The sequence below is a fragment of the Vulpes vulpes genome, chromosome 3 (genome assembly GCF_048418805.1).
Source record: "Vulpes vulpes isolate BD-2025 chromosome 3, VulVul3, whole genome shotgun sequence".
Lineage (NCBI taxonomy): Eukaryota > Metazoa > Chordata > Mammalia > Carnivora > Canidae > Vulpes > Vulpes vulpes.
In genome coordinates this window covers 115,417,683-115,442,441 of record NC_132782.1, presented here as the reverse complement: position 1 = coordinate 115,442,441, position 24,759 = coordinate 115,417,683, and the positions used below count along the sequence as shown (strand labels likewise).

At 61.0% G+C, this 24,759-nt stretch overlaps 3 protein-coding genes across 18 annotated transcripts; 1 reads left to right on the top strand and 2 right to left on the bottom strand.

Annotated features, from left to right (window-relative positions):
* Window positions 1-710: 710 nt before the first annotated feature.
* On the bottom strand, window positions 711-3,684 carry POLR3K (RNA polymerase III subunit K). The gene is made up of 3 exons (XM_072754319.1): window positions 3,533-3,684; window positions 2,690-2,777; window positions 711-1,265 (listed from the first exon to the last, which is right to left on the bottom strand). Exons 1-3 carry the CDS (start codon window positions 3,641-3,643, stop codon window positions 1,138-1,140), a joined length of 327 nt encoding a protein of 108 aa, XP_072610420.1. The 5' UTR covers window positions 3,644-3,684; the 3' UTR covers window positions 711-1,137.
* A 146-nt stretch (window positions 3,685-3,830) lies between these two features.
* On the top strand, window positions 3,831-6,643 carry SNRNP25 (small nuclear ribonucleoprotein U11/U12 subunit 25). Its single transcript, XM_025984929.2, has 5 exons — window positions 3,831-4,049; window positions 4,728-4,818; window positions 5,060-5,165; window positions 5,701-5,775; window positions 6,247-6,643. Exons 1-5 carry the CDS (start codon window positions 4,008-4,010, stop codon window positions 6,302-6,304), a joined length of 372 nt encoding a protein of 123 aa, XP_025840714.1. The 5' UTR covers window positions 3,831-4,007; the 3' UTR covers window positions 6,305-6,643.
* A 473-nt stretch (window positions 6,644-7,116) lies between these two features.
* RHBDF1 (rhomboid 5 homolog 1) lies at window positions 7,117-24,745 on the bottom strand. Of its 16 annotated transcripts, none has more exons than XR_012000702.1 (19): window positions 20,373-20,582; window positions 14,712-14,852; window positions 14,504-14,634; window positions 14,143-14,247; window positions 13,375-13,588; window positions 12,769-12,978; window positions 12,573-12,695; window positions 12,343-12,500; window positions 11,611-11,868; window positions 11,387-11,498; window positions 11,184-11,258; window positions 10,925-11,086; window positions 9,354-9,454; window positions 9,138-9,263; window positions 8,664-8,758; window positions 8,433-8,508; window positions 8,258-8,358; window positions 7,977-8,130; window positions 7,117-7,740 (listed from the first exon to the last, which is right to left on the bottom strand). XR_012000702.1 is itself a non-coding variant. In XM_025984766.2 (19 exons), the coding sequence occupies exons 1-19, from the start codon at window positions 24,430-24,432 to the stop codon at window positions 7,321-7,323; spliced, it is 2,706 nt and encodes a 901-aa protein (XP_025840551.1). In that variant the 5' UTR covers window positions 24,433-24,582; the 3' UTR covers window positions 7,117-7,320. The 16 variants fall into 16 exon arrangements, 14 of the variants coding, with proteins under 14 accessions (XP_025840551.1, XP_072610370.1, XP_025840548.1 ...); XR_012000701.1 differs by having other exon boundaries at window positions 7,977-8,096; window positions 9,138-9,201; window positions 20,373-20,580; XM_025984766.2 differs by lacking the exon at window positions 20,373-20,582 and adding an exon at window positions 24,427-24,582 and having other exon boundaries at window positions 9,138-9,201.
* Between the last annotated feature and the right edge of the window lie 14 nt (window positions 24,746-24,759).

Genomic DNA, 24,759 nt, shown 5'->3' with positions numbered 1-24,759 from the left:
TCTCATGAATAAATAAATATTTGTTTTAAAAAAATGAAGGAAGCATAAATATAGCCTACCTAATAAATTTATTGCAATCCTAGGAAACAAGAACAGAAATGATAAATTGAAAAGCATGTTATCAGTATTCTACCAGGAGAGCCCTAAGCATGGCAGTTGTTTGATGTCTGCTTGTCAAAGTACTCAAAACAATGAGAAAGTGGTCTCTTGCTACAGCAACACGAGTGGGAGGACCCAGCACTGGACTCGGGGTGGAACTCCATAGATCGCTTTAAGAAAATGGCAGAAACTGGACACGGGGGAAATCGCCAGCTTCGATAAGGCCAAGCTAAAGAAAATGGAGACGCTGGAGAACACCCTACCAACCAGAGACCATCGAGCAGCAGAAACGGAATAAAATTTCCTAAGCATCTAGAGGGTTCCCCACCCACAACATCTTCGAGACACCCGTGTCGTGATGTAGAGGAAGAGCCACCTGCGAGATGGCCACGAGTGACAAGCTGTGCTGTGAACCCAGGCACTCCATGCTGAAGGCTGCCAGCCTGCAGGTCTCTGAGGGCCGCCCCCCAGCCCCCACCCCACCCCAGTCAGACTGCCAAACTCTGCAGTTTGCCCTGGGATATTACAGCAAATTATTTGTATGATTAACGAAAATAAAATATACTTCTTGGCAAAAAATTAAAAAAAAAATAAACACTAGGAAAGCAGTATTAGACTTTCCATTTTAATTAAATATTCAGAATAGTGATAAGTTTACAATTAAGTTAAATACTTAGATACATCTAATGTCCTACATTATAACATTTTACTTTATTAGTTATGCAATCGGAGTGCATATTTAAGAAGAACAATGGTGAAAAGATGTCAATTAGCCAATATACCTACAAGATCCACAAGCAGGATATTAAAAAGAACACACTTACTTATGGATACCCTTCCCTGCACACACAATCCCCCTGGATATAAATGAGCTCATCCGCTGACTGCCAGATGGGCTGGTACCCTGACCAGCTCCCATGAAAGGGTTAGCTTTTGGCCACATCAAGCAGAGACAGTTCAGAACAAACAGTTCACACTCCTGGCTGTGAATCCACCCTAGGGAACAAGGTAGGCAGATGACACAGCTGGATCCTGACCCTAGTCCCTCCAGCGGTGTCCACACTGAGCATTGCAGCACTTGTAGAAGGTGGTCATCGGCTCGTCTGCAGAGCGAGTCTGAAGCTGCATGAAATAGGCACGAGGATGTTCGCATTTAGGACATGACTCTGGCAACGAGAAAAACAAGTGACCCACGTTATTTAAAAAAAAAAAAAAAAAGATACTCTTGACCAAACACACCTGCTAGAAGTAGGTATTAACGCACCAAATCCCTCCCTGACCCCAATCATCTGGCATCCCCTGCCTAGGGCACCTTGCACCATGACTGAAAGGCTGTAATTAGTGGCATCAGTCCCACTACACTCTCACACTGAGGGGACAATGGTGACCCTGGAAAACACTCCTGCTCCCCTCCCTGAGTCCCATTTTTCTTCTCAAATCTGGTTGAAGACTAGCTGGAAATGTGACATGAAATGTGGCTTATGGCTACCATGTGCATGATGGGGTCCACTCTGGGCAGATTCTTCCAAGTGCATCTCCATCACCTAGGCCCTCTCAACTTCCCGGAGGAGCCCCCAGGGAATGACAAATCCACTTCCCATTAAATTTAGGGATCCATCTCGGCAGCAGTTCCACAGGCCGTTCTTATGAAGACCTCACCATACAACCCACACCTTTGCCAAATACCTCAAGGCAAAGTGACCTCAGTTCGGGAAACTGACCCTATGCTTGATAATACCTTCAAACACTCACAGCACTTTGAACATTAGGTACCAAAATCATCTTCTTTGCTTTTTTGGCAAATTCTGCCAATGCTAATTCTACCATATCAGATTTAGATATTCTTCTACCGGGGAGAAAAGATAATACTAAACAGGAGTTGGGTCTTCCTCCGCTCAACACAGATGTGTTTAGGGCTCTCCTCTTTACTTCCCTGGTCACATCTACCTCTATCAGACAGGAAACAAGACTTTGAATGCTCTCTGCTTTCAAAAATCAGCTTTTAAAAATCTACACCAGGAAGAAAAACAAATAAATAAACCATAAATGAATGAATGAATGAATTAAAAATAAAAATCTACACCAGGGATCCCTGGGTGGCTCAGTGGTTGAGCATCTGCCTTCCGCTCAGGGTGTGACCCCGGGGGTCCCGGGATCGAGTCCCACATCGGGCTCACTGTATAGGGCCTGCTGCTCCCTCTGCCTATATCTCTGTCTCTGTGTCTCTCATGAGTAAATAAAATATTTTTTAGAGATAACTAATTTTAAAAAAGATCCACAGCTGAACAAATGGACCATATACTCTTCCTTAGGCTCCGACGTTCATTACTGCCGTCGGTTGCTCCCCGCACAGCCGCCACTTGCGGACCACGCTAGAGGCCAAGTGCTCCCTTCACACTCTCACGACGGAGAGAAGCCACCAAGGTCATGCGATGTTAAAAGGCTGTGGCTTTGAGACTAACCCACACCTCTACGTCTCTGGGGTTTATGCCAATATTGCCTGTGTAAGAAATAAATCACTAAAGGAGAAAATAAACACGCTATTTTTAGGAGCTTCCTTTCTCAAAGCCAGCGCGGCCTCAGTTCTCACCTGCGGTGGAGTCCACGTTCTCCCAGGCCGCCGCGCCGCCGAGCACATCGTCCACTTCTTTCAGCTTCGGGTACTTCCGGTTGGTGACCTGGCGAACGGCGGCAGGTGTTCAGGCCGCGGGGAGGGGCGCGGTGCTGACCCGGCCGCCGACTGCCCTCCTCCCCGCGGGCTGCACGGTCCTGGGCAGCCGCGTCTCTACACCCGCGGCGCAGGGCTCGGCCCGGGTCCAGGGGCTCCAGCGGCTCCAGCGACGGGCCGGCCCAAGAGGCGGGCGCAGCCGGGACCCACCCCCCGCCCCCGTCCACGCTCGGCCCGGGCCCTCCGCGCAGGCCCCCGGCTCCGTCCCGGGCGTTGCGGCGGCGGCCCCAACTCCCGCGGGCAGCTCGGGGCGGGCGGTGCGCCCCGGCTCCGTCCAGGGCCCGGGTTGGGGCCGCAGCACCGACCCCAGGCGCGCAAGTCCCGTAGAGGCGTGTCCGCAGGTGACCCGAGTCCGCCGGAGCCACGCTGCGCGGCACGACCCGAGCACCGCGGGGCTGCGGGCGGGGAGGGGAGGGCAGCGGGAGCACGTGCAAAGGCCCGGCGGCCGTATCGGTGCGCGGCGCGGGCTGCTCCCCGGGGGCTGGCGGCGTCGGCCCGGACCCGCCGTCAGCCGCGCCAGCGCACAGGGCGGGCCTGATCCGGCCACGGCTCCAACGAGGCCGCCCGGGCCGCCGTCGGGGACGCCGCCACGGGAGCCGGGTGAGGCCAGGCCGCTCCCGATACGGCGGGGGGCGGGGCCGGGGCCGCTGGAACACCCCGGCGGGGCGGGCGCCGGCTGCTGGGCGGGGGGCGGCGGGTGATCACCTTGCGCGTGATGTTGTGCACGTAGGGGCAGGTGTTGCAGGCGAAGCGGTGGCAGCGCTGTCCCTCCTCCACGATCAGCCCGTTCCCGCAGCCCGGACAGAAGAGCAGCATGGCGGCCCCGCGCGCTCCCGGCAGCCCCTGCGGCCGCGGAGCGCCGGCGTCGGGCCCGTCGCGAGCTCCCATTGGCCCGGGCCGCCGCCGTCTCAATGGTCGGGCCGGGTTGGCGCTCCCAGCAGCCCCTGCGGCAGGCCGCCCCGAGCCTCCCATTGGTCCCCGTGGCAGCCCCGCCCCTCGCGCCGGAAGCGGCGACGGCGCGGGCGGAGCACGGGGCCGAGCGGGCGCCCTGGAGCCGGCGGAGGCCGAGGCCGAGGCGGAGGCGGCGGCGGCGCGGCCCGAGGCCCCCGAGGCCGAGGAGGACGAAGAGGAGGCGCTGCCGCACTCCGAGGCGGTGGACGTGTTCCAGGAGGGGCTCGCCATGGTGGTGCAGGACCCGCTGCTCTGCGACCTCCCCATCCAGGTGCGCGGCCGGGCCTCGGCGCCCGACCTCCCCCTGTGGGCGCCAGAGGTGAAGATGCGGCGGGCCTCAATTCTCCCGTGTCCTTTAAGGACCTCACCGACCCGAGCACGAGCGGGGGCAGCAGGGGACAGGGACAGGCGGACGGTCGTCCGGTCCCAAGGCGGACCCCGACGGAGCCCCGGGCGCGGCTGCGCTGCAGGTGCAGGTGCTGGTTCTAAGGTCGTTTCTGTAGTTGAAGCTCAAGCGGGGAGAGCGGCTCCACCCCGGGACTCCGCATCCAGGCCCGCGCCCCCGCGCCCCGCCCGAGGACGTTCACTCCTGGGTTGGGCGCCCCTGTCACCCTCGCACACCGGCCTCCCCTCCTCACCCCCGCCCGGTGGCGCCCTGGATCCCGGACTGACCGCGCCTCCTCATTCCCAGCCCCAGAGCCCAGATCCGGCGCTCACCCTCTCCTGTTTCAGCGCTCCTCTTTTCCTGAGCGTTAATACACTTTACACGTTAAACACTTTTAAAATGTAGGTGCAACCGGGAAACCCTAGCATAGAAGTAAGAAATCTTGTCTCTCGTCCCTCGTAAGATACGACACTGCTTTTCGGATGCTATCCGCTTGTCTTCTTTTGCGGTTTGGGATAGCAAAGGCAGCCAAGGCTCCCACCTCGACCCTTGGTCTTTCTGCAGGTTACTTTGGAAGAAGTCAATTCCCAGATAGCACTAGAATATGGCCAAGCGATGACAGTCCGCGTGTGCAAGATGGATGGAGAGATAATGCGTAAGTGCTCTCCCTCTCCCTGCGGACCTTGCGGTCCAAGCTGTCACACGCAGACAAGACGCTGCCATGGCTGCTCAGGGGAAACTCAGGAGCCATGTACGTCGAAGGGCATCGGGGCAACCACGAGCCTACTCCACCTGAATTTGAGCCTCCATCCAAAACAGTCTGGACAGAGCTTCTGGTTCCTTTCCTGCCGCCCGAGGCTGTGGCTGTGGATCCTAACATGGCTCTTCTCCCGCAGCTGTGGTTGTGGTGCAGAACGCCACAGTCCTGGACCTGAAGAAGGCCATTCAGAGATACGTGCAGCTCAGGCAGGAGCGTGAAGGGGGCATTCAGCACATCAGCTGGTAAGTGGAGCTGCTGTCGCACCTGTGCCACAGAGCACCGAGGAGTTCCCTGTCCTGAGCGTCCCGGCGCGGTGGGTGCCATGGTGCCTGGGAGTCCTGCCTCAGTTCTCTTTCATCTACATCACCTCACTGAGGCAACTGGGTTTCTTAAATGGGGGCACCTTGGAGCATTTCCAGCGTAAGTGGTCTCCTTGGTTACAGACGGTGCAGCTGCCAGCGGGCCCTACCCCATCTTCCCCCGGGTGGTCTCCTCTCTCCTACAGCATGGGTCGTCTCTGTCTCCATGCTGTAGCCTATTTCATTAGGAGGGTATGTTTGGCTCCCAGCCACCCCACACAGCTCTTTCAGAGAGGTGCCTCCTTCAAGCTTTCTCGGGCCTGGTGTGTACAGGGTACAGGACAAGCCAAGAAGAAGCCGCCTGCCCTGGGCCCCCCAGAGCTGAGCATCCCAAGCCCATCTCGCACACAGCTGCTGCGTCCCTGCTGCCCAGTCACCCTGCTTGTGGTTTACCCGGATCCTCATCTGGATTTTACAGGTCCTATGTGTGGAGGACCTACTACCTGACCTCTGCAGGAGAGAAGCTCACAGAGGACAGGAAGAAGCTTCGAGAGTAAGTTCATGCCACATTTTGAGCTGCAGAGAGGCACCTGGTCTGTTGTCCTCTAGTACCCAGGCTCTGCCAGAAGACTGGGGCCTCTTCCGAGGGAGGAGGAGTCTTAAATCAGTCACTGGAGAATTTGCGAGACCAAGAGAGAGTCCCTGGCTCAACTGACACCCTCCTGCAGGGAGGTTCCTGAGGGCTCTCCCTACTGGAATGGGAGGCGTGGGGGCAGTGTGAGTACTGCTCATCAGTGGTAGAGCGGGACTTCCTAGAGCCAGAGGAGGGCAGTGTGTGGGAAGGTGAGAGGCTGCCTGCTGGCACGACCTAGGTCTGTGAGATGATGGCCACTGCCACTCCTCACCTTCCCAGACATAAGCTGTTCCTACCTTTTTTTTTTTTTTAAATACCCTCCCAAGTCTCAGGTGAGGCTCCACACATACCTTCTCCAGATCACACACTAGAGCTCTTCTTCTTTTCCAGTTACGGTATCCGGAACCGGGATGAGGTGTCCTTCATCAAAAAGCTGAGGCAGAAATGAACCTCCAGAAAGACAACTAGGTGCTGGTGGCCTGTACTCAGCTGGAACAGAACTAAGCCCTAGATCCAAACATTCTAATCTCATGGCAGATGGGTCTGGCCCTGTATACAAAATAAATCGTTTGCTTCTTAGTTTGAAAAGTCAAAAAGCCACAGTTCCTGGAGCAGGAGGGACCGCTGCTGCCCAGGCACAGAGGGAAGGCAAGGGCAGAGGATGGTGCAGGTGAGTCCTAAGGTCCAGAATGCTTCCACTTGAGCCCTGTCGCCAAACCATCCCCTCGCGATAAGACCTTTTTACTGTGATTTCTACAGCAAGGGGAAATAAAAGCAGATGGCCAGCTTTCTGTGTGTGCTTCTGCAGAAACGGGGGCTGTGTACCCACCAGCATGTGGCTGAGGTCTCCAGCCGTGGCTCACAGGGTTCACCTATAGTGACAGTGACACACTTCACCCTTTGGCTCCTGGAAAGGGAGGTGGCCTGGGGCTGAACTTGGAGCTGCTGGCTGGAGAGGAAGGGCTGGGGTCAGAGTGCCTCTCTGTGTGCCAGGTGGTGGGGGTGGGGGTGGGGGGCGGAATGAGACAGCACAGCCGTGGGTTCTTCTCTCATTGTCAGCTGTCGGTCACCCTGGGGAAGGGGGCAGGAGATAGCCGTCCACCCGGCTGAGGGACTTCATGGGGAGGTATATCTCACACTTACTTCCCTGTTCTGGGGAACTGTAAGGTGGGGCGGGGGGGGGGGGGGGTTGCGCAGAGGCCTGAAGAACCTCTCCCTCCACGGCCCTAGCCAGAAATCAGAAAGACGAGGCAGCTCCGGTAAGTTAGTGGCAGCTAAAACGCTCCCAGTCCATTTATTGGCCACCTGAGGTGGTCGTCAAGAAACTAGTTAGAAGGTAATCGTGGGAATTAGTGTAATAAATGCCCTGAAGCACGATAAGTTCACCAGGGTGAACAAGGCACGAGAGGTCAGGGCCCAGCAGCAGGCAGGTCGCAAGCCTGCCAACTTGCGATGCCCGCCGACTCAGTGGAGCTGGGCATCCAGCTCGTACTTCTCGCAGAACTTGTCGGTGAAGGGGATGCAGGTGAGGAACTCGCACCACTCACAGCGCACGGGGTAGAAGTAGAAGAGGACCACCAGGCCGGCCAGGAGGCCCAGGAAGACCACCTGGAAGACGATGATCTGGCAGCGCTTGCGGTACAGGTCAAACTTGCCGAAGCTGATGTAGGGCAGGAAGGCGAAGGACAGGAAGAGGCCGCTGATGAAGCCCGAGATGTGAGCGAAGTTGTCGATCCAGGGCAGCAGCCCAAAGGTGAACAGGAAGAGGACCACAGCCGACAGCTTGAAGAAGGCACGCCAGGGCCGTGCCAGGACCTGCCAGCTCTGGAAAAGCTCCACGAACAGGCAAGCCAGGATGCCAAACTGCGAGCCGGCTGGGCCCACCTGGCAACAGCGTGGGTGGCTGTGAGCTGCTGGAGCCCAGCAGGCCACCCCAGCCTGGGCCCCCGTCTCCCCATCCCACCTCCCGAGACCCAGGGCACATCACGATTGAGGGGCCCAAAGGAGATGCTCCCAGGCTGGGCTCTCCAGGGACTCAAACTTGATGCCGGATATGGACCCAGTTTATGACAGAGAGTGGGTGCCCATGGGATGGTCCCCACCCGGGGGGACAGCTTTACCTCTGCCCGGTATGGCAGGAAAATGGCACTGGCCAGGTTACCAGTGACACCACTCAACAGGTAGATGATGGCTATGCGGTGCCAGCCTGCCAACTTCTCCAGGTCCCGCAGGACGGTCATCTGGAAGCAGACGGACACCAGGCAGTGCAAGATTCTATGGGTGGGGGCGGGGCGAGCACTCAGCAGAGGGACTACCCCTTCCCCATCTCTGGCCAGCCCCTCTGGGTCCCTGGGACCACCCACCCCACCTGCCTCCGCCCAGCCCACGTGGTATCACTTGCCCAGCGTGCAAGAAGAGGGACAGCCACAGGCGGTAGAACTGGTCAGGCACCTCAGGGTTCAGGAAGGGCAGGAGCCCACACACGTCATCCATGCAGTGCACCTGTGCAGAGTGGCCCATCAGCACCCACTGTGGCTGGGAGGGAGCAGGGAGGGACACTCACCCTGGAGGCCTACCTGGGAGCACAGCGTGGCCTCCTCGTGGAAGTAGCCCCTCATGAAGTCACAGTACTCCCGGGAGGTGATCTCACACCTGGAAGGTCAGGCCAGGGTTGAGAGGACCTGGAGAGGGGACTGCTGCACCCCAAGGGCAGAGGCACCGACTGCCACCCAGGTCCCTTGGAATCTTGGGTTATTTCAGAAGTTGCTGAGGGAGAAGGGCACAGCCCCAGCGCAACACACATCTACCTGCCCTTGGTGCCGATGCAGCAGGGCCGGCCTGTGAGGACACAGTCCATGTGCGGGTGGTTGGTGTGGTTCCCGGCGCTGTTTTTGGTGCAGATCTGGGTTACAAACAGGTGAGTTGGGTTAGGGCCTCTCCCAACCCTGGGCCCCACACCATGCCTGGGGATTGGGGCAAAGATGGACAGGTTCCTAGGGTGGCGAACCAGCCCCCCTTGATTGCAGGCATGTTGCCACACCCTGAGACCAATGAGTCATCTGTCAGGTTGGAATAATGACACTTGACCTCCCAAGCTTCCCCCTGGTTCCCCTGTTCTGGCTACCTGCTTGGGTGTTGGTAGGCAAAGGCCAGGAACATGCATCTGAATATACAGGGTGGTCCCATGATGGGGATCGCTCTGGCATCATTAACTGGTGAAGTGTGGATTCCTACCCCAGTGACAAGGGTGACTCCCAAACAACCCTTCCACTGTAGCTCACCGGCCACTTGGTGATGTCATCTGGCCACTCGTGGGGGTCCTCTGAGGAGGGCTCATCACACACCCTGCATGAGGCCAGTATGTGGTCAGACCTCGCTTTGTCTCCTTGGCATCCACACCTGTCCAACTTGACAACAAGGGGGGCTGTGCCCTCTCCCCCCACCCCACACCCCATGAAGCCATGGACAAAGGCGGTCCTCCCCCCAGCAAGACTGACCTGGGGTCCTGGTGGCAGACAGAGCCAAACTGCCTCTTGTGGCCAGCAAGGTCTGGGGCACTGGGGTGCAAGGGCCACTTCACCCACACAGCCAGCGTGGACTGTAGGAGGACACAGGGTCAACCCCTGGTCAGAGCCCACCCCTTGACCAGTGCAGTCTCAGGAGGCAGGAATTAAAAGCAAAGCCACTGAGACTCTCACCCTTACCCACAACCCAATCTCCATGAAACAACACTCCAAGGATGCCTGGGGGTGCTCAGTGAAGCGTCTGCCTTCGGCTCAGGTCATGATCCCAGAGTCCTGGGATCAATTCCCGAATCAGGCTCCTTGCTTGATGGGGAGTCTAATTCTTCCTCTGCCCCTCCCAACACCCCCTACTTGTGCTCTGTCTCTCTCTCTCTGTCTCAACTAAATAAATACAATCTGGGCAGCCTGGGGGGGCTCAGCGGTTTAGCGCCACCTTCAGCCAAGGGCTTGATCCTGAAGACCCAGGATCGGGTCCCACGTCGGGCTCCCTGCATAGACCCTGCTTCTCCCTCTGTGCACACTCTCTCTCCCTCTCTGTCTCTCTCATGAATAAATAAAATAATAATTAATAGAATCTTAAAAAAATAAAGATGCCTGGGTGGCTCACTGGTTGAGCATCTGCCTTTGGCTCAGGGCATGATCCCGGGTTCCTGGGATCAAGTCCTGCAATGGGCTCCTTGCGTGTAGCCTGCTTCTCCCTCTGCCTCTCTGCCTCTCATGAACGAATAAGTAAAATCTCAAAAAAAAAAAAAAAAAATTACATTCCAGAATGTACAGGCATGTTAGGAAACTTTTAAAAGGATCTCAACAGCAGAATTCATATCAGCTTAAAAATACAACCAAAATCAGGGAACTGGTATAAACTATAGCAGCTCCACATAAGATGATGCAGTAAAAACTTGGATGAGAGGAGCCTGGGGGGCTCAGTCAGAATCCGACTCTGTTTTAGCTCAGTTTGTTTGTTTTGAGATTATTTACTTGCGAGAGAGACACACAGAAGCAGAGACACAGGCAGAGGGAGAAGCAGGCTCCATGCAGGGAGCCCAACGTGGGACTCGACCCTGGATCCCGGGATCATGACCTGAGCCAAAGGCAGCCGCCCAACCACTGAGCCCCCCGAGCGTCTCTCAGCTCAAGTTTTGATCTCAAGGTCATGAGACTGAGCCCTGGACCCGGCTCTGCCCTCAACAGGGAGTCTCCTTCTCCCTCTGCCACCCCCACCCCTAATTATCTCAATAAATACTTCTCTCAATAAATACTTCTTAAAGCAATTAAGAAAAAAATTTTTGGATGAATCTTCTTTTTTTTTTGGGTTTCTTTTAATGGCTCGGTGGAAAGAATAAGGAATACCACTTGCATAAACTTAAGACATGTGCACAAAATTGAGACATGTGCAGAAAGAACACACCCAAACCAAAGACTGGCTACGGCTGTCATCTGACATGAAGAGGCAGGAGATGAGGGAGGCAAGGAGTAAACGTGAGCGGAGGGACTCTGCTTTAAGTCCCAAACTAAGCACAAACGCACGGTGGCGGGGCACGCACCGAGCACTCCTCCTCCGATGTCTGCACACAGCCCGACCGGTCATTGCGCACGCAGCAGGCTGAGTGCTTCTCACGCTCCCGCGCAGCACGGATGAAACTGTGCACCTGCGGGTCCTGACGCATGCAGGGCGAGAACTTGGCACCCAGGTGAATGAGAGCCTCCTGGGGACAAATGGGATATGCTGAGGCCCTGGCCCCTACCAGCCCAGGGTCCCCCCCTTCCCCCGCACCCCCAACGCCCACAAGGCCCTGTCCTGACCGAGCTGGGCCCGATCCAGAAGTTCTCCTGCTGCACATACTTGACATTCTCATAGACCCCACGGTTCCGCAGCACCTGCAAGGTTGGGGAGAGAGATCACAGAACCCACTCGGGCCCTCTCCTCCCAGAGTGAAGCAGGAGGGAGTTCAGAGCCTAGACTCCAGACTCCACGGGTCTGGGCTGGGGAGGGTGCCTGGGCTCACCGAGTCCACGGTCTCGTGCTGCGAGAAGCCCACAGGTGCGATGCCGTAGATGCACACGGCCAGAATGGTGACGAGCGAGTGCACGAAGGTGAGCCAGTAGGTGAAGAACGGCCTGCGGGGCGGGGCGTCAGCAGAGGCAGCACCCCCACCCAGAGACCCGGCCCCAACCTGGAGCTGGCCGGCTTTGAGCTGCGCCCCACCCCGCACTCCCACTTCGTGCCTACCTGTGGTCATCCATGTCCTCGATCTGGCGTTTGACGTAGCTGTCAATGCGCTTGCGGTACGTGCGGTTGGTCAGCCGGCCCACCATGCCTAGCCCATACGGCCGCTTCTCCCTGGCAAAGAACTTGCGCACCGGCATGGCGATGCGCTGGCCGCGCCGCTGACCCGCCGTGCTCACGACCTCCTGCCGCAGCCGCACCTTAGGCTGCGGGGCAGCTGCTCCACCCTCCTTCTGCTTCCTCCAGCCTCGTTCCAGGGGCCTGGGGGGAGGGGCACAGTCACCCCCCGCCTGCTGCAAGCCCTCAGCAGCACCAGGGTGACCTTCCCACCCTGACCTGCTCCATGCAGTGAGGGCCCTATGCAGCCATTCAGCCTCCAGCTTAGCAGCACAATCCGTCCCGAGCCCCTGTGGGGACGGAAGCGGGGGGACCTGACCCTTACGAGGGTCCCTGGAGCACCTACAAACATGCATTACAGCACCTTCCTCCTCCCCTCTGGATTCCGCCCAGCCCAGGGGTTCTGGGATTATGTTCCTGTCACCCAGGTGGGCAGCTGAGCCTTGAACGGCGCCCCGCCTCGGGTCCCACCAGCACAGTGCACAAGCCGGGCTCATGATCCACAAGCCACCTCCTTCCCTGGCCCGCCAGGGCGTCAGCACCCCAGGGCCCAGCTGCTCCTGCCAGCCCGAGCCCGGCCCCCGGCCCCCGGACTGCGCACAGGGCAGCGGCACTCACAGCATCAGGTGGCTGCGCTCAAGCTCGCTGCGGTCCAGGGCACCCCCCGTGAGGTCGCCCTGCTCCGTGGCTTTCTCCCAGTCCTTGAGCGCTGCCTCCGAGGGGGACTCAAACACCTCGTCTGGGTACGTGGACAGCTCTTCATGGAGGACTCCTTCCTGAGCAAACACACGTGGTCAGGGTGGGGCAGGCAGGCAGAGGGGCCATGGGGGATGGCCCTGTGCTCTTACCCGGGCGAAGAAGGACGTGTCTAGCTCGTCGGGGAAGTCAGCTGTGTCCTCCTCCAGGAAGCTGGCGGGAGTGAAGCTTCGGCGCTGCACCCGGCGCAACGTGCCATCCCTAACAGAGCGGCCCTGCCAGCAAGGAGGTGAGCATGCCGCGAGGCGGCCGGCACAGTCTCCACCCCACCCCAGCCCCGGCACCCACCTTCACTAGGGCGGCGGCTGCCCGGAAGCTCATCTTGGCCACCGATTCACGCTTGCGTCGCCGCGGGAACCGGTTGAAGCCCGAGCGGGAGCTGGAGAAGGAGCAGAGGGAAGCGGCACCAGGCGTGACAGGTGTGTGCGGGGTACTCAGGCCATCGGCCGTGTCATCCGCCACGCGGAAGGCCCGGCCCCGGGCCAGGGGGTCTATGATCTGGTAGAGGGAAGGAGACGTTACGAGTCAAGGTCTGGTCATCGCTCTGGGGGCTCCTTCCCCCCCTAGAGCCGCTGCCCCACTCACTCCCCAGTGGGTCCCTGGACAGCTGTGTAGGTACCTAAAAGGGTCCCCCCATCCTCACCTAGGGCCTTTGCACTGCTCTTCATCCTGGGAGGGTCTCTCATCCAGAGACTGGACCCACGGTACAATCCCAAGACCTGTCCCCTCCCCTGGTCCCTGGAGAGTATCTTAGGTGCCTTTATGGGGCTATCTGACCACCCTCCCACACCATGAGCTCCAAGGAATCTCCTCTGTCCAAGGTGGCTGTGGCCCCAGGCCTGGCCCGGGGAGCAGAGTGAGAAGCTGGCAGGAGGCAGCAGGGGATGGGCATACCTTCTGCATCCCCAGCTGGCACGGCCCCACATACAGTGGAGGGGGGGTCTCGGTGCTGGTCAGGGACACGTTGTCCTGGCTAGGCAGGTCTAGCTCCCGGATGACCTGAGGCTTCAGCTTTCCATAGCGCTGGCTGCAGTGGCGGATGCTCTTGCGCTGCCACTTCTGGGTGCTGTCACTGTCCTTGCTCACTCCGAACCAGTCAGCTGTGCCCCTGCGATGGGATGGTCTCAGCAAGGGGAAGGCAGATCTTCCCCCGGTCCCAGCAGGGGCTCAGAAGCCCTCTTCTTGGACAACATGCCCCAACCCAAGCCTCCAATCACTGCGGGGCCCAGGCTCCAGGTGGGCTGGGCCTAATTAAGAGGATGAATAGGTTCTGGCTCTGGCCACCCCCTACACAATTAGCCAACTGCACATTCCCACTAGAACCGCGCATGGCAGGCCTTGCCCAAGTGAGTATCCTACACAGACCCTCCACACACCACAGAGACGGGTGCTCAGGGGGAGGCACCGAGTCCACAGACGGCATTCAGAGCTCAGCCCTTGGCCAGAGAGCTAGGCCCTGGGCAGCAGCTTGACCTGCGACACCACAGAACTCGGGCGGCGGCCACTTGCAAGCCCCCAGCTCTTGAACATGCACGGAGAAACACTACCAGCACCTGCTGTTAGGAGCGCCCAGGGAACACCAAGGACAGTGGCAGCTCCCCAGAGACCGCAAGCCATGCACCCGCCGCCTGCTGTCCACACACTCATGCCCTGCCCCGATACCTGAGCAGGGACCGAGAGAGAGACCGGCGCTGGGGGAGAGCCCTACGGGCAGCAGGGGGTCCCAAGAGGGGCAGAGTGTGGACACGCCCAAAGCGCACCTGTCGGCTGTTCAGGGGCCAGAGCATTGGGATGGGAGAGACAGAGAAGGAGAGAGCGAGTGCTGGAGGGGAGCAGAGAAGGTGGCAGGTGAGAGCAGTGTGTCCCCAGAGCAGAAGGACAGGGCGATATGGGGCATGAGATGGAGGAGGGAGCTGAGACGGGGGGACCCTGGCCCCCTTCCCAGCCCCAGGACCCGGAGGGGACCCCGTATGCCCTCTGTCCCCCCAGCCCCACCAGCAGAGCAGCCGAGGCCGACCGGTACCTGCGGATGGTCTGCGTGATGGACATCTGGCGCTGCAGCCCCGGCCGCCGGAGCTCCGGGTGGGGCGAGGGCACGGGGGCAGTCTCCGCCGGCATACTCACGCTCCGCAGGAAGGCCTGGCGTCTCAGGGGCTGGGCGACGGGGTCAGAGTGAGGAAGCTGGAGGGGGCCCCCCCGCAGCCCCCCCCCCCCCCCCCGGCCAGGCCTACCTGCAAGCAGCTGGGCTCCTCTGGGGCCGGGGGCGCTGCAGACGGGATGTCCAGCTTCAGCCAGGGCGGCTTCTTGCGCTGCAGGCTGCTGGCGCTGTCCCTGCGGGGCTCACTCATGGTTCCGCGCGGGGCAGGGCGGGCCTGGGGACACGGCGTGGGGTCACTCAAGAGCCGTGCTGAGCCACCGCCCGAGGCTCCCTGGGCCGAGGACGGCCCTGCCGTGAGGCCGAGCTCCTGCTCTGTGCTTAGCACTGATCCCAAGAGACATGCGGGGCCCGAACGAGGTCCCCAGATAGTACAAACTCATTCATGTCGGGAGACAGGTGCGTGATAAACACGTGAACACCCACTATGAGCCACTCCTGGAGCTTAGGGATATGTTGCTGGAGACACACGGAAACGGAACCAGACAAAACCCCTGCCTTCCTGGAGCTTACGGTGCAGCCAAACCCTGACCCTACAAGTACCGATGGGGCACCTGGCTGGCTCCGTCGGTTAAGCGTCGACGCTGGCTTTCGGCTGAGGTCATGGTCTCAGGGTCATGGAATCGAGCCCCTCGTGGGCTCAGCTGGGGTCTGCTTCTCCCTCTGCCTGCGTCTCTCTCTCCCTCTCTCTGTGTGTGTCTCTCAGGAATAAATAAATTAAATCTTTAAAAAATAAAAGGAAAATGCAGCACATGACAGCTGCTGGGGCAGTGATGCCTCCCTACGAGGTGACATCTAGCAACGACCTGAGGTGGCCAAACAGTGAAGCAGGCCGTTGCATGGGGCAGAGCCGCTCCCCACAGGATCAGCCCGCCGGTCTACAGGAGCGGAGGACAGAGGCGGCCCAAGGGCCTCCGCACGCGGCACACACCCCAAGTTTGCCCGACCCAGACCTTGCCCTTTCACCGCGTGCACCTGCCCCAAGCACAGAAGACCCAGGGCACCTCGGCCAGGGCCGCGATCCCTCCGTCTCAAGGAGCAGCCGCGGCTACAGGGTCAGGGGACCCCTGGGGCGCCCCACCCCCACCGGGCACCAAGCACCCGCTCAGCACCTGAGACCCAGGACCCAGAGCAGAGGCCAGGCTTTGCCCTGGATCTCCCCGCGCCTGGCCCAGGGCTGGTGAGGCAATGAGCATGTGACCACGGCCCCCTGGGACTCTATCCCACCCCCCCTCGAAAAGGGCACTTTCCAGGCAGCGCTGGTTGCCCCTCCGCAGAGACGGGCCGCAGGATGTCGGCAAACAGGAGACCCGGGCTCCCCGCACACACTGGGGTGCCGGCATAGCAGGGGAGCGGCCACGCAATACTCGGAGGGCAGACACCCCAAATTTCCGCGACTACATCAAAGAACTTGGGACCCAGACAGATTGTGATGTTCAGGTTTCGGGGGTTGCCGGGGGGCCGTCGGTGAAGCCTGACTCGGGCTCAGGCCCGACCTCAGGGCCCTGGGATGGGGCCCCGCCACGGAGTCTGCTCGCCCCTCTGCCCCTACCACCACCCCCACCCCCGCACTCCCAGCCTGTACTCTCTCTCAAATAAAATCTTAAAAAAAAAAATCTGGTTTGGGAACCCACTCACGAACACCTCTGGAAACAGCCCCACAGCTGCCGGGAACAGATGGAGAGAAAAACCCACGCCCATTTTGCGAACAGGCAAACTGAGCCCTGGGGAAGGGCGGCCAGCGGGTCGGTACCAGGACGCGGCAACGTCAGCCCTCTCCCCCAGCCCCGCCCCATGCAGCTCCCCTGGCCCCGTGGCCTCCCCAGGAGCCCCCCGCGGCCCACGTCTGGGCGCCTCAGCCACTTGGTGCCCCGTCCAGCAGCGCACGGGCCTCTGCGGCCCATGGCGACACTCGCATCGGCGACCCTCGCATCAGCGACCCTCCGGCTCCCGCCGCCCCGGCCTCTCCTCACACCCACCCCTGCCTGCCCCGACAGATGCGCCGGCCCTGTCCCCGCGGGCGCACAGAGCCAGGGCAGGCCGGGCCCAGAGCCGCTCCGTGCACAGTCGTCCGCAAGATCCAGAGCGTGCAGGGTCCCTGAGAAAGACCCTTCACTTGGGTCCGGGAGGAGGAGCTGAGCACAGATGAGGTCCAGCAGGGACAGATAAGCAAAGAAGCGGAAAAAGGGTGGTGAGGCCGACGGGGACCTGCCAGCCTGCCTACAGCTGGTCCCAGGAACACAAGAGCCAGCTGAGCTCTAAGGGGAGCCACCAGATCCCCGCCCGTGTGCCCCGATCTCCCGGTGTCCCTCACCTCCACCCAAATCCCTCCAGTATTCGGGGCGGAGGCAGGAGGGTGCTCTGGGATCCCCACCCTGCCCCCAGTGCTGCGGGTTCCGGGTCGGCCCCACCCCTCTGTGCATGATTCCCCATCGGGGCCTCAAGTGGTTGGGATTCACAAGGGGGGTGCTCCACAGTGGGCCCCAGGGGCGAGGGAGGGGCAGGCCTGGAGGACAAAGAGTCTGGGCTGGGGAGGGACACAGTGCCCACCCAGAGGAGACAGTGGCTCAGTGTCCAGGCCTCCCCCAGGCACACACTGGGCTCTTGTTCCCAGAGAGCCCTTCAGGGGGGAATCCCAACAGCATCTCTGCTCTGCTGACCCCCTCAGGGCAGGAGGAAACCACAGCCCAGGGAGGGCCTGACTACTCGGGGTCACACATTCTGAGTCACTCTGGCAAGGCTCAACACTGCCCACCCAGGCCCCAGCCCCATCAGGAGACCTAAATGGGCATCTAGAAGTGAAGAAGAAACTGCTGACAACTGGGTGGGGACCGAGCAAGGGGGCACGAAACAGGGGCACACTACACCCAGGCACTCCGGGCAGCACACGACAAGTGCGCCGGCTCATGAGGGCCCGAGATGGGGCTGAGGGACGAGGGTCCCGCAAGCTCACAGGACCACTAGGGCTGCTTCAACTGGAGGGAGTGAGGTGGGAGTAGCTACAGCCTCAGGACAGAGGGCGAGGTGGGGAACAGGGGCAGATCCTACCGAATCCTGTCCCTGCTTTGGGGATGAGTGGGGACCCCCCGGGCTGGCACGGCGCACAGGTATAAAGGGGGCCAGGGCCGCCTGGGTGGCTCAGCAGTGGAGCGTCTGCCTTGGGCCCAGCATGTGACCTGGGGGTCCCGGGATCAAGTCCCACGTCGGGCTCCCTGCATGGAGCCTGCTTCTCCCTCTGCCTGGGTCTCTGCCTCTCTCTCTGCGTCTCTCAAGAATAAATAAATAAAATATATTTTAAAAATAAAAGGGCCAGGAAGCCAGTGGAGGGAAGCCACTGGGGAGAGCCTGGCCTGAGCCACTGGACAGACCCTGTTCACCTTCTCTACCGGCAACCCTCTGCAAGCCTCATTTATTTTATCTGAAAATGAGGGAGCACAGCAGTGCCTGGCACACCGTAGGTGCTGGCGAAGCAGCAGCTGAACCAGAGGCCCAGGCTGCCAAATGCCTGCTGGTCTGGGGGCTCCCTGAGGGCAGCCAAAGGAGGAGCAGGGAAGGGGAGCAGGAGGGCCCACGAGCATCTATGACCAGAGCATAAGCCACCAGCGGCACCTGGACACGGGAGCCTTCAGAGATGCCCAGGGTGGCTGTAACCAAGAGGCAGGAGGAGATGGCAGGCAGTTCTGGCCTGCCGCAGCCTAAACACTGGCCAGAGCCACTGCGAGGCCAGATCCTCAGGTGTGAGCAGCAGCCACCAGAGCACTCAGGCCCGCTCTGCCAGCTGGCAGGATGGTGCCAGGAGGGGCTGCTGGAGGCTGAGCGGATAGCAGGGGTGCCCCAGCCCCAGGACAAGACCCACCAGGCCCTGGCCCCACCCTGCCCAGGGGACCGCCCACTGCCCAGGTCAGCTGGAGCAGTGGGTCCCACCCCAGGACACCTGCCCAGACGTGTCCCCAGCTCACCTGAGCATGATCCCAGGAGGGGCCAAATCCTCCAGCCTCCACACTAGAGCCCTGACCTCTGACCCTCACTCTTCCATTTGACCCTAATCTGAGGCCCAACCCCAGAAATCCCCTGGCAGTGGGGAGCACTAGCTGTCTGGTGTCCCACAGTCCAGTCCTTCACACCGCAGGCTACTGTGTAGCAGAGCCAGTCACCTGGCCTCTCCGGGCCTCTATCCCGTGTGTGAACGGCCCCGTGCTACACATGGTAATGGCCAGGTCCTCAACCCGCCTCGAGCCTCCCAGGTCTCACGCGTTTTCTGTGAAGGAAAAGGGGTCAGAAAGGAGCAGGGCAGCCTGAGATCTAGCTGATAGCCTGCACAGTGTCCTCTGCCCATCCCCAGGAGGACACACCAATCCCTACATTCCCTCGTCACCCATCACATGACAGACATCACCCCAGAGGAGTGTGCAGAAGGCCTGTAACAGACCAAGAGGCTCCCCGCTACAGAAGGCCCCGAAGGCACAGGAATCCCTGGTGGTAATTACACTGGGGACCTGCGCGGGGAGAGTGGTGCAGAGGGTGCTCCATGGGCACGTGTGAACCCGGGAGTCACCGACGACCCGAAGCAAAGCCCCTGCCCACACGAGCTCTGGCCCCAGGGTGGGGAGCCCCAAGACTCCGAGAGGTGGCAGGTCTATGCCACACGGCCAGTCAGCAAGGCCACAGGGAGCCAACTTAGCTACAGTGGATCCTGGCTGTGACCATCTGAGGCCCAGCTGACCTCAGGAGTTCGGTGAAAGGCCGCCTCGGGCCGCGGAGGGGAAAGGCCCACATCCTACCAACACGCCCGGCTCGGGGCAGGGGAGCAGCCCGAGTGCCAGGCGAGCCTTCACAAGTTCCCCCACTGACATGACACACGCTTCCTGGTTCCCTGACACCCTCAGGCTTAGTGACCTCCTCCCGGACGGGCCAGCCGCTGGACAGTACAGAGAGGCCCCAGGAGGGGAAGCCAAGTCCCAAAGTCTGTTAGAAGAACAAACGGCTTGTCCTCAGAAGCCTGGCACACTTGCCTGAAATCTGGCTCCACCTGACCCTGCTGACCTATCACGAGGCCCCTGGGAAGGGGCCTCCCTACCCATCCCACAGATACAAAACCTGAGGCTCAGAGAAGACAGTCGTCTACCTGCGGTCACCGAGCCTCCGAGGGGGTTCAAAGCCTTGGACATGCCTGCCCAGGAGCTGGGGTGCAAGAGGCCTGTGTGCCTGCCTACCTGCCACCCAGGGGCGGGGGCAGACCTTCTGGGTCCTCAGCTTGGGGAGGGCTGCCAAGCCCAGCGGGGCCCCGACTGCACACCGTCCTGGCCCAGAGCATCCAGGGAAAAGAGCAGCAGGCTGCGCCCTGAGCAGTAGCTGGGAGCTGAGAAGACCCTGAGGGGGTGCCCGAAAAGGCAGGGGAGACCTGGGTGATCCCCTCTGAACCAACCTAGAGTATGAGCTCCCCTGGACAGTAATGCTGCATGAGGGACGTTGGTCATAGCAATTCTCCAACTCTGCTGCCGTCAGTTGGCCTGTCTGTGCAATGGGAGGCTGGCTGGCTGCTTGGAAGGGTTGGGATGGGGCCTGGGGGGCCCAGCACCTTCCATTTGGGGCCACTTGCGCCTGTGCCTACCTACTAGCCCGCTGCCCAGATCTCAGGGAAGGGGGAAGGGGACCCAGCTCGCCCGGGATGGCCGCTGGTGGCAGGCGGCTCAGCCTGGGGACCCCCTGGACCACAGCCCCACTGTGGGGTCCTCACCGTCCTCCTAATTTCTGGGGGCTCTCCAGGGGGCCGGGCTCCGAGGGGGTGGGGAAAACCCAGCATCCAGCTGGGCCAAACCTGAAAAGCCAGTTTCATCCATGAATCTTCGCAGCCAGGAAGTCCTGGGGTGGGGGGGGGGAGGGGGTTCCCCAGCAGCGGGCCGGGCCTCCCGACGCAGCCCCGCCCGCCCGCCGGACCTGGAGTCGCGCAGCCCGGCGCCCGGAGAGAGCTCTGGGGACCCGGCCGGGCCTCCGCGCTCCCGGGGTCCCCGCCCAGTGCCCGGCGACAGACGGACGCGCAGACAGGCAGGCCAGGCCCGCTGCCCCGCTGCGCCCCCCGCTGCGCCCCCGCTACCCTGGGGAGCCCGGGGCCGGGCACCCGGGTCGCGGAGCGGGGGCGGCGCGGAGTCGGCGGCTCCCGGGCCCTCCCGCCCTCCCGAGTCCCGGCGGCGGCCGGGGAGGGACAGCCGGGCGGGGGGGGGGGTACCGGAGCCGCAGCTGTCGGCGGGTGGAGCCGCGCTGTCCGGCCCGCTCCGCCGCGGGACCTGCTAATCCGCCCGCGGGGCTATTTTTGCGGCGCGTCGGGCGAGGAATCCCGGGCTGGGCCGCCCCGCGGGGCTCGGGCGCCTCCGGGCACGGGAGTGAGGCCGCCCCGGCCCGCCCCGGCCCGCCCCGGCCGCGACCCCCGCGCCCCGGCCCCGGCCCCGGCGCCCCGCTCACCGCCGCCGCCGCCGGGGGCTCCTCGGGGTCCGCACGGCTCCGGGGAGGGGCCGCCGCCGCCGCCGGGAGGGCGCCCGCGCCGATCCCCGCCCGCCCGGGAATGCCATGGAGCGAGGGGCGTGCGCGCCGGGGGCGGGCCCGGCCGGAGGGGGCGGCCGCGCTGACTCAGGGCTCAGGAATGCGCGCGGCCCGCCCGGCCGGAGCCGCCTCCTCCGGGAAGGCCGCGGGGCTCCGCTCGCTCTACAGCTAGGCCCGGCTGACCTCACTGGGCCTCGACTCGGGCTCCAGAGGGAGGAGGCTGTGGCGGGGCATCCCTGGATCCCCTGCAAACTGCCCCTCACCACCTCCGGAGGCCCACACTCACCCCACACTCCTCACCCCACACTCACCCGGGCCACGTTTACACACGCACGTGCCCATGCGTTCATGCACACACACACCCACAGGCTCCGGCCACTCCCACTGACGCTCACACACACTTGTTTACAGGCTCAAACGCACACATAACTACTGTGCACACCTTCATATCCACCTCCATCCACTTGTACACGTGCACACGACCACAACCAGACACTCCCACTCATGTACATACATCCCAGGACACACTTGCACTCACAGCAGAGGCAGGATCAGAGCGGGTACCCCGTCTGTAGTCCCCGCTGCTCCCCAGCAGGCACCCCCAGGCCAGGCGGGCCTTACACCCTGAAACCTTCAGAGCAGAGGCAGTGCTGTGTGGGGCACACACTCCAACTTTCAGACCCTACTCACTGCCCCCCCCCGGTACGCTCATCCCTGCATTCTCAGGGCTAGACACAATATGACCCATTTCCTTGAGGCTGAGATGCTGGTGGGAATTTCCCAGCGATCCCTCCCTCTTGACACTGCAAGAGTCTGTGGGCCTGGGATCCCTGGGTGGCGCAGCGGTTTGGCGCCTGCCTTTGGCCCAGGGCGCGATCCTGGAGACCTGGGATCAAATCCCACATCGGGCTCCCAGTGCATGGAGCCTGCTTCTCCCTCTGCCTGTATCTCTGCCTCTCTCTCTCTCTCTCTCTCTCTCTCTCTCTCTCTGTGACTATCATTAAAAAAAAAAAAAAAAAAAAAAAAGTCTGTGGGCCTGAATCACCCAGAACCCAGAGGAAGACCAGGGAATGCAGGAGGGCTGACCAGGTGCTGTGAGTGCTGGAGGGGCTGTGAGTGCTGGAGGGGCTTCCTCACGGGGGTCTCTTTTATTGAGAAAACAGAACTGGAACCACAGGTCTCCAAAGGACCCTTTCACTAGATGCCAGAACATCCTAGGGCACCTGTGGCACAGCACCTCAAGCCTCCCGGTGCCTACAAAGATGTCCTCAGGCCCTTTGCTTGTCCTGTGACCAGGTGGCACTGGCCCTCTCTGAACAGAGCCACTGCCACCGTCAGCAAGTCATGCCAGGCCTGACTGCAGACAAGACCTGGTTCCTGACTACACAGAGAATAAAGCTGACAGGTAGCAGTGGCAGCCACCTTACCAGCTGGCCCTGGAACCTGGGCAAGGGACCTTTGATCATATCCTCACCGGTACCAGGGGACAGAGCGCCGCCTACACACACTGGATCCTATTTGAACACGGGCATATCAACACAATTCTTAGGTAGAGGAGGAAAAGCAAAGCTTTGGAGGAGCCACAGGAGGACTCCTTCACTGGTGGTGGGGACAGTGACTACCAGCGGATGGGGGACACAAGGCAAGAGGGAGGCTACCCAATGCTGATGCTCATGGCTCCTGCAGCCTACACGTGCCATTCCTCCCTTGCCAGGCTCTCAGCCAGACAGGACAGTCTCTCCATACCAGGCATTCTCAGGCATTCTCGACCCCTGCCAGGGATAAACAGGCCCCGCCCACCTGGATGCCCAGACTAAGCTGGCAGGGCCGGCGGTGGTGTCATCTCTGGAGTCCAGGGCCCGGGCTCGCCTCCAGAGCATGCCATGGCTGAGCATCCAGTGTTGGCAGGTCCCCTCCTGCACCGGATGCTGCAGGGTGCCACCCAGACCCGCTCCATGACCCAGACACTCATTCCCAGCTGCCAGGAGCATCAGCCATCACTGGCTCACAGCTGAAAGCCCCCTCCAAGGAGTCACCTTCAGTGGACAAGAGCGGTCTTGCCAAAAGTCATGCCCCTCCCCAAGGGTGGTCTACGCATTCAGTGACAGCTAAATGGCCTCTCCCATGTTCATTCAAGTCACCTCTGAAGGGCCCTCCTGGTTCCTAAGCTTGAGTAGGATCCCCCGCAGCCTCTGTTACAAACCCGTGCCTCTCACAGGTGATGCTCCCAAGGTATACCCCAGTATACCCTGGCAGGCAAACCCCAAAATCCCCAGGTTCTCAACACACCCTGGCACCTGAACAAGGACCTTGGAATCAAGGCGTGGTGGGAGCAGAGGCCTGGACACGAGTGCTCGAGGCTGGACCTAGTCCCCACAGACACACGTATTTGGGTATGTGTGCTCCGCCTCAGGTCTGCCCCACAGCCCTGTGCTCTGGTGGAGCCCTGACCCGGAAGGCCAGCTCCCAGTCCCTCGCCTTGCTCTCCCTCCAGCCCCAGAGAAATGGGAACCAACGGCATCTGCCCAGCATGTGCACAGGTCACTGAGGGTGAGTGGATATCTGGGCCACCCCCATGACTGTGGACTTCACCTCAGGACCTGAGACGGTAAGTTCCCAACCAGTAGGAGGAGTCCCCATCAGCTCCCCTGTAATCCTCAGCTCAGCAGGCCAGTTCCTGGGCCTTGGGGAGCCTGGGTGGGCCCAGCACCAGCCCTGGGCTATTTGGGGAGGAGACAAAAGTGGGCCAGGCCAGCCAGGGGCCTGAAGTCACTGACTATTTCCGAGGCAGCTGCCCCTCCCCGCGTCTCAGTACCAGGCAAGGGGCAAGGGGTCGCCTAAGTACCTGCATCCAAGCTTAGCAAGGGAGGATGCAGCCCTCACATGCCTCCTCTGGCTGCCCTCTCTGCCCGAGGAGGCTTGGAGGCTCTGACCCCCACAGAGCCTGTCAGATCCAGGGAGCCCTGGAGGACAGTTGGGATGCCAGAACCCGAGAAGCTGCCAGAGGGCCTTCTGCCGTCGGAGACGCGGCCCGCCGGCCTCTGACCCAACTCTCCGTTCCGAGAGTCGGCATCCCTCCGTTAGGGAAAAGGACACTGAGCCAGCGTGCCAGGTGCCCTGGGACAGTGCTGGTGGTGGCACTGTGGCCTCCGTGCTATCCTTTGTCTCAAGCCTTCAGTCACTGGCCCTCCAGCAGGGCCCAGGGCAGCCCACCCCAGCAGCGATCCCTTTCAAAGCATGTGGGGTGTTCTCACCTCCATCTTGCACTGACATCCTCCAACACATGTCTCCCAGCCCAGCAGCGGGGCACGCAGCGGGGCACACCCGGGACAGAGAAGGCCCTGGGCCCCTCCTCCCACCGGGACCAACTTCTCTCACCGCCCCCCTCGGCCTACCCAACAGGCCACAGTGGGAATGCTCGGCCCACCACTTCCAGCCTGCGGTGGAACCTCAGACCACCAACCAGGAAGTGGGGCGGGGCGGACCAGGGCCCACCCTGGAGAGGTTTCTCAACCCCTGCACTCAGGCTGGAACATCTGGAGAGAGTGCATTGCTGGCAAAGGCTCTGCGTCCTCCTCCTAGAGGCC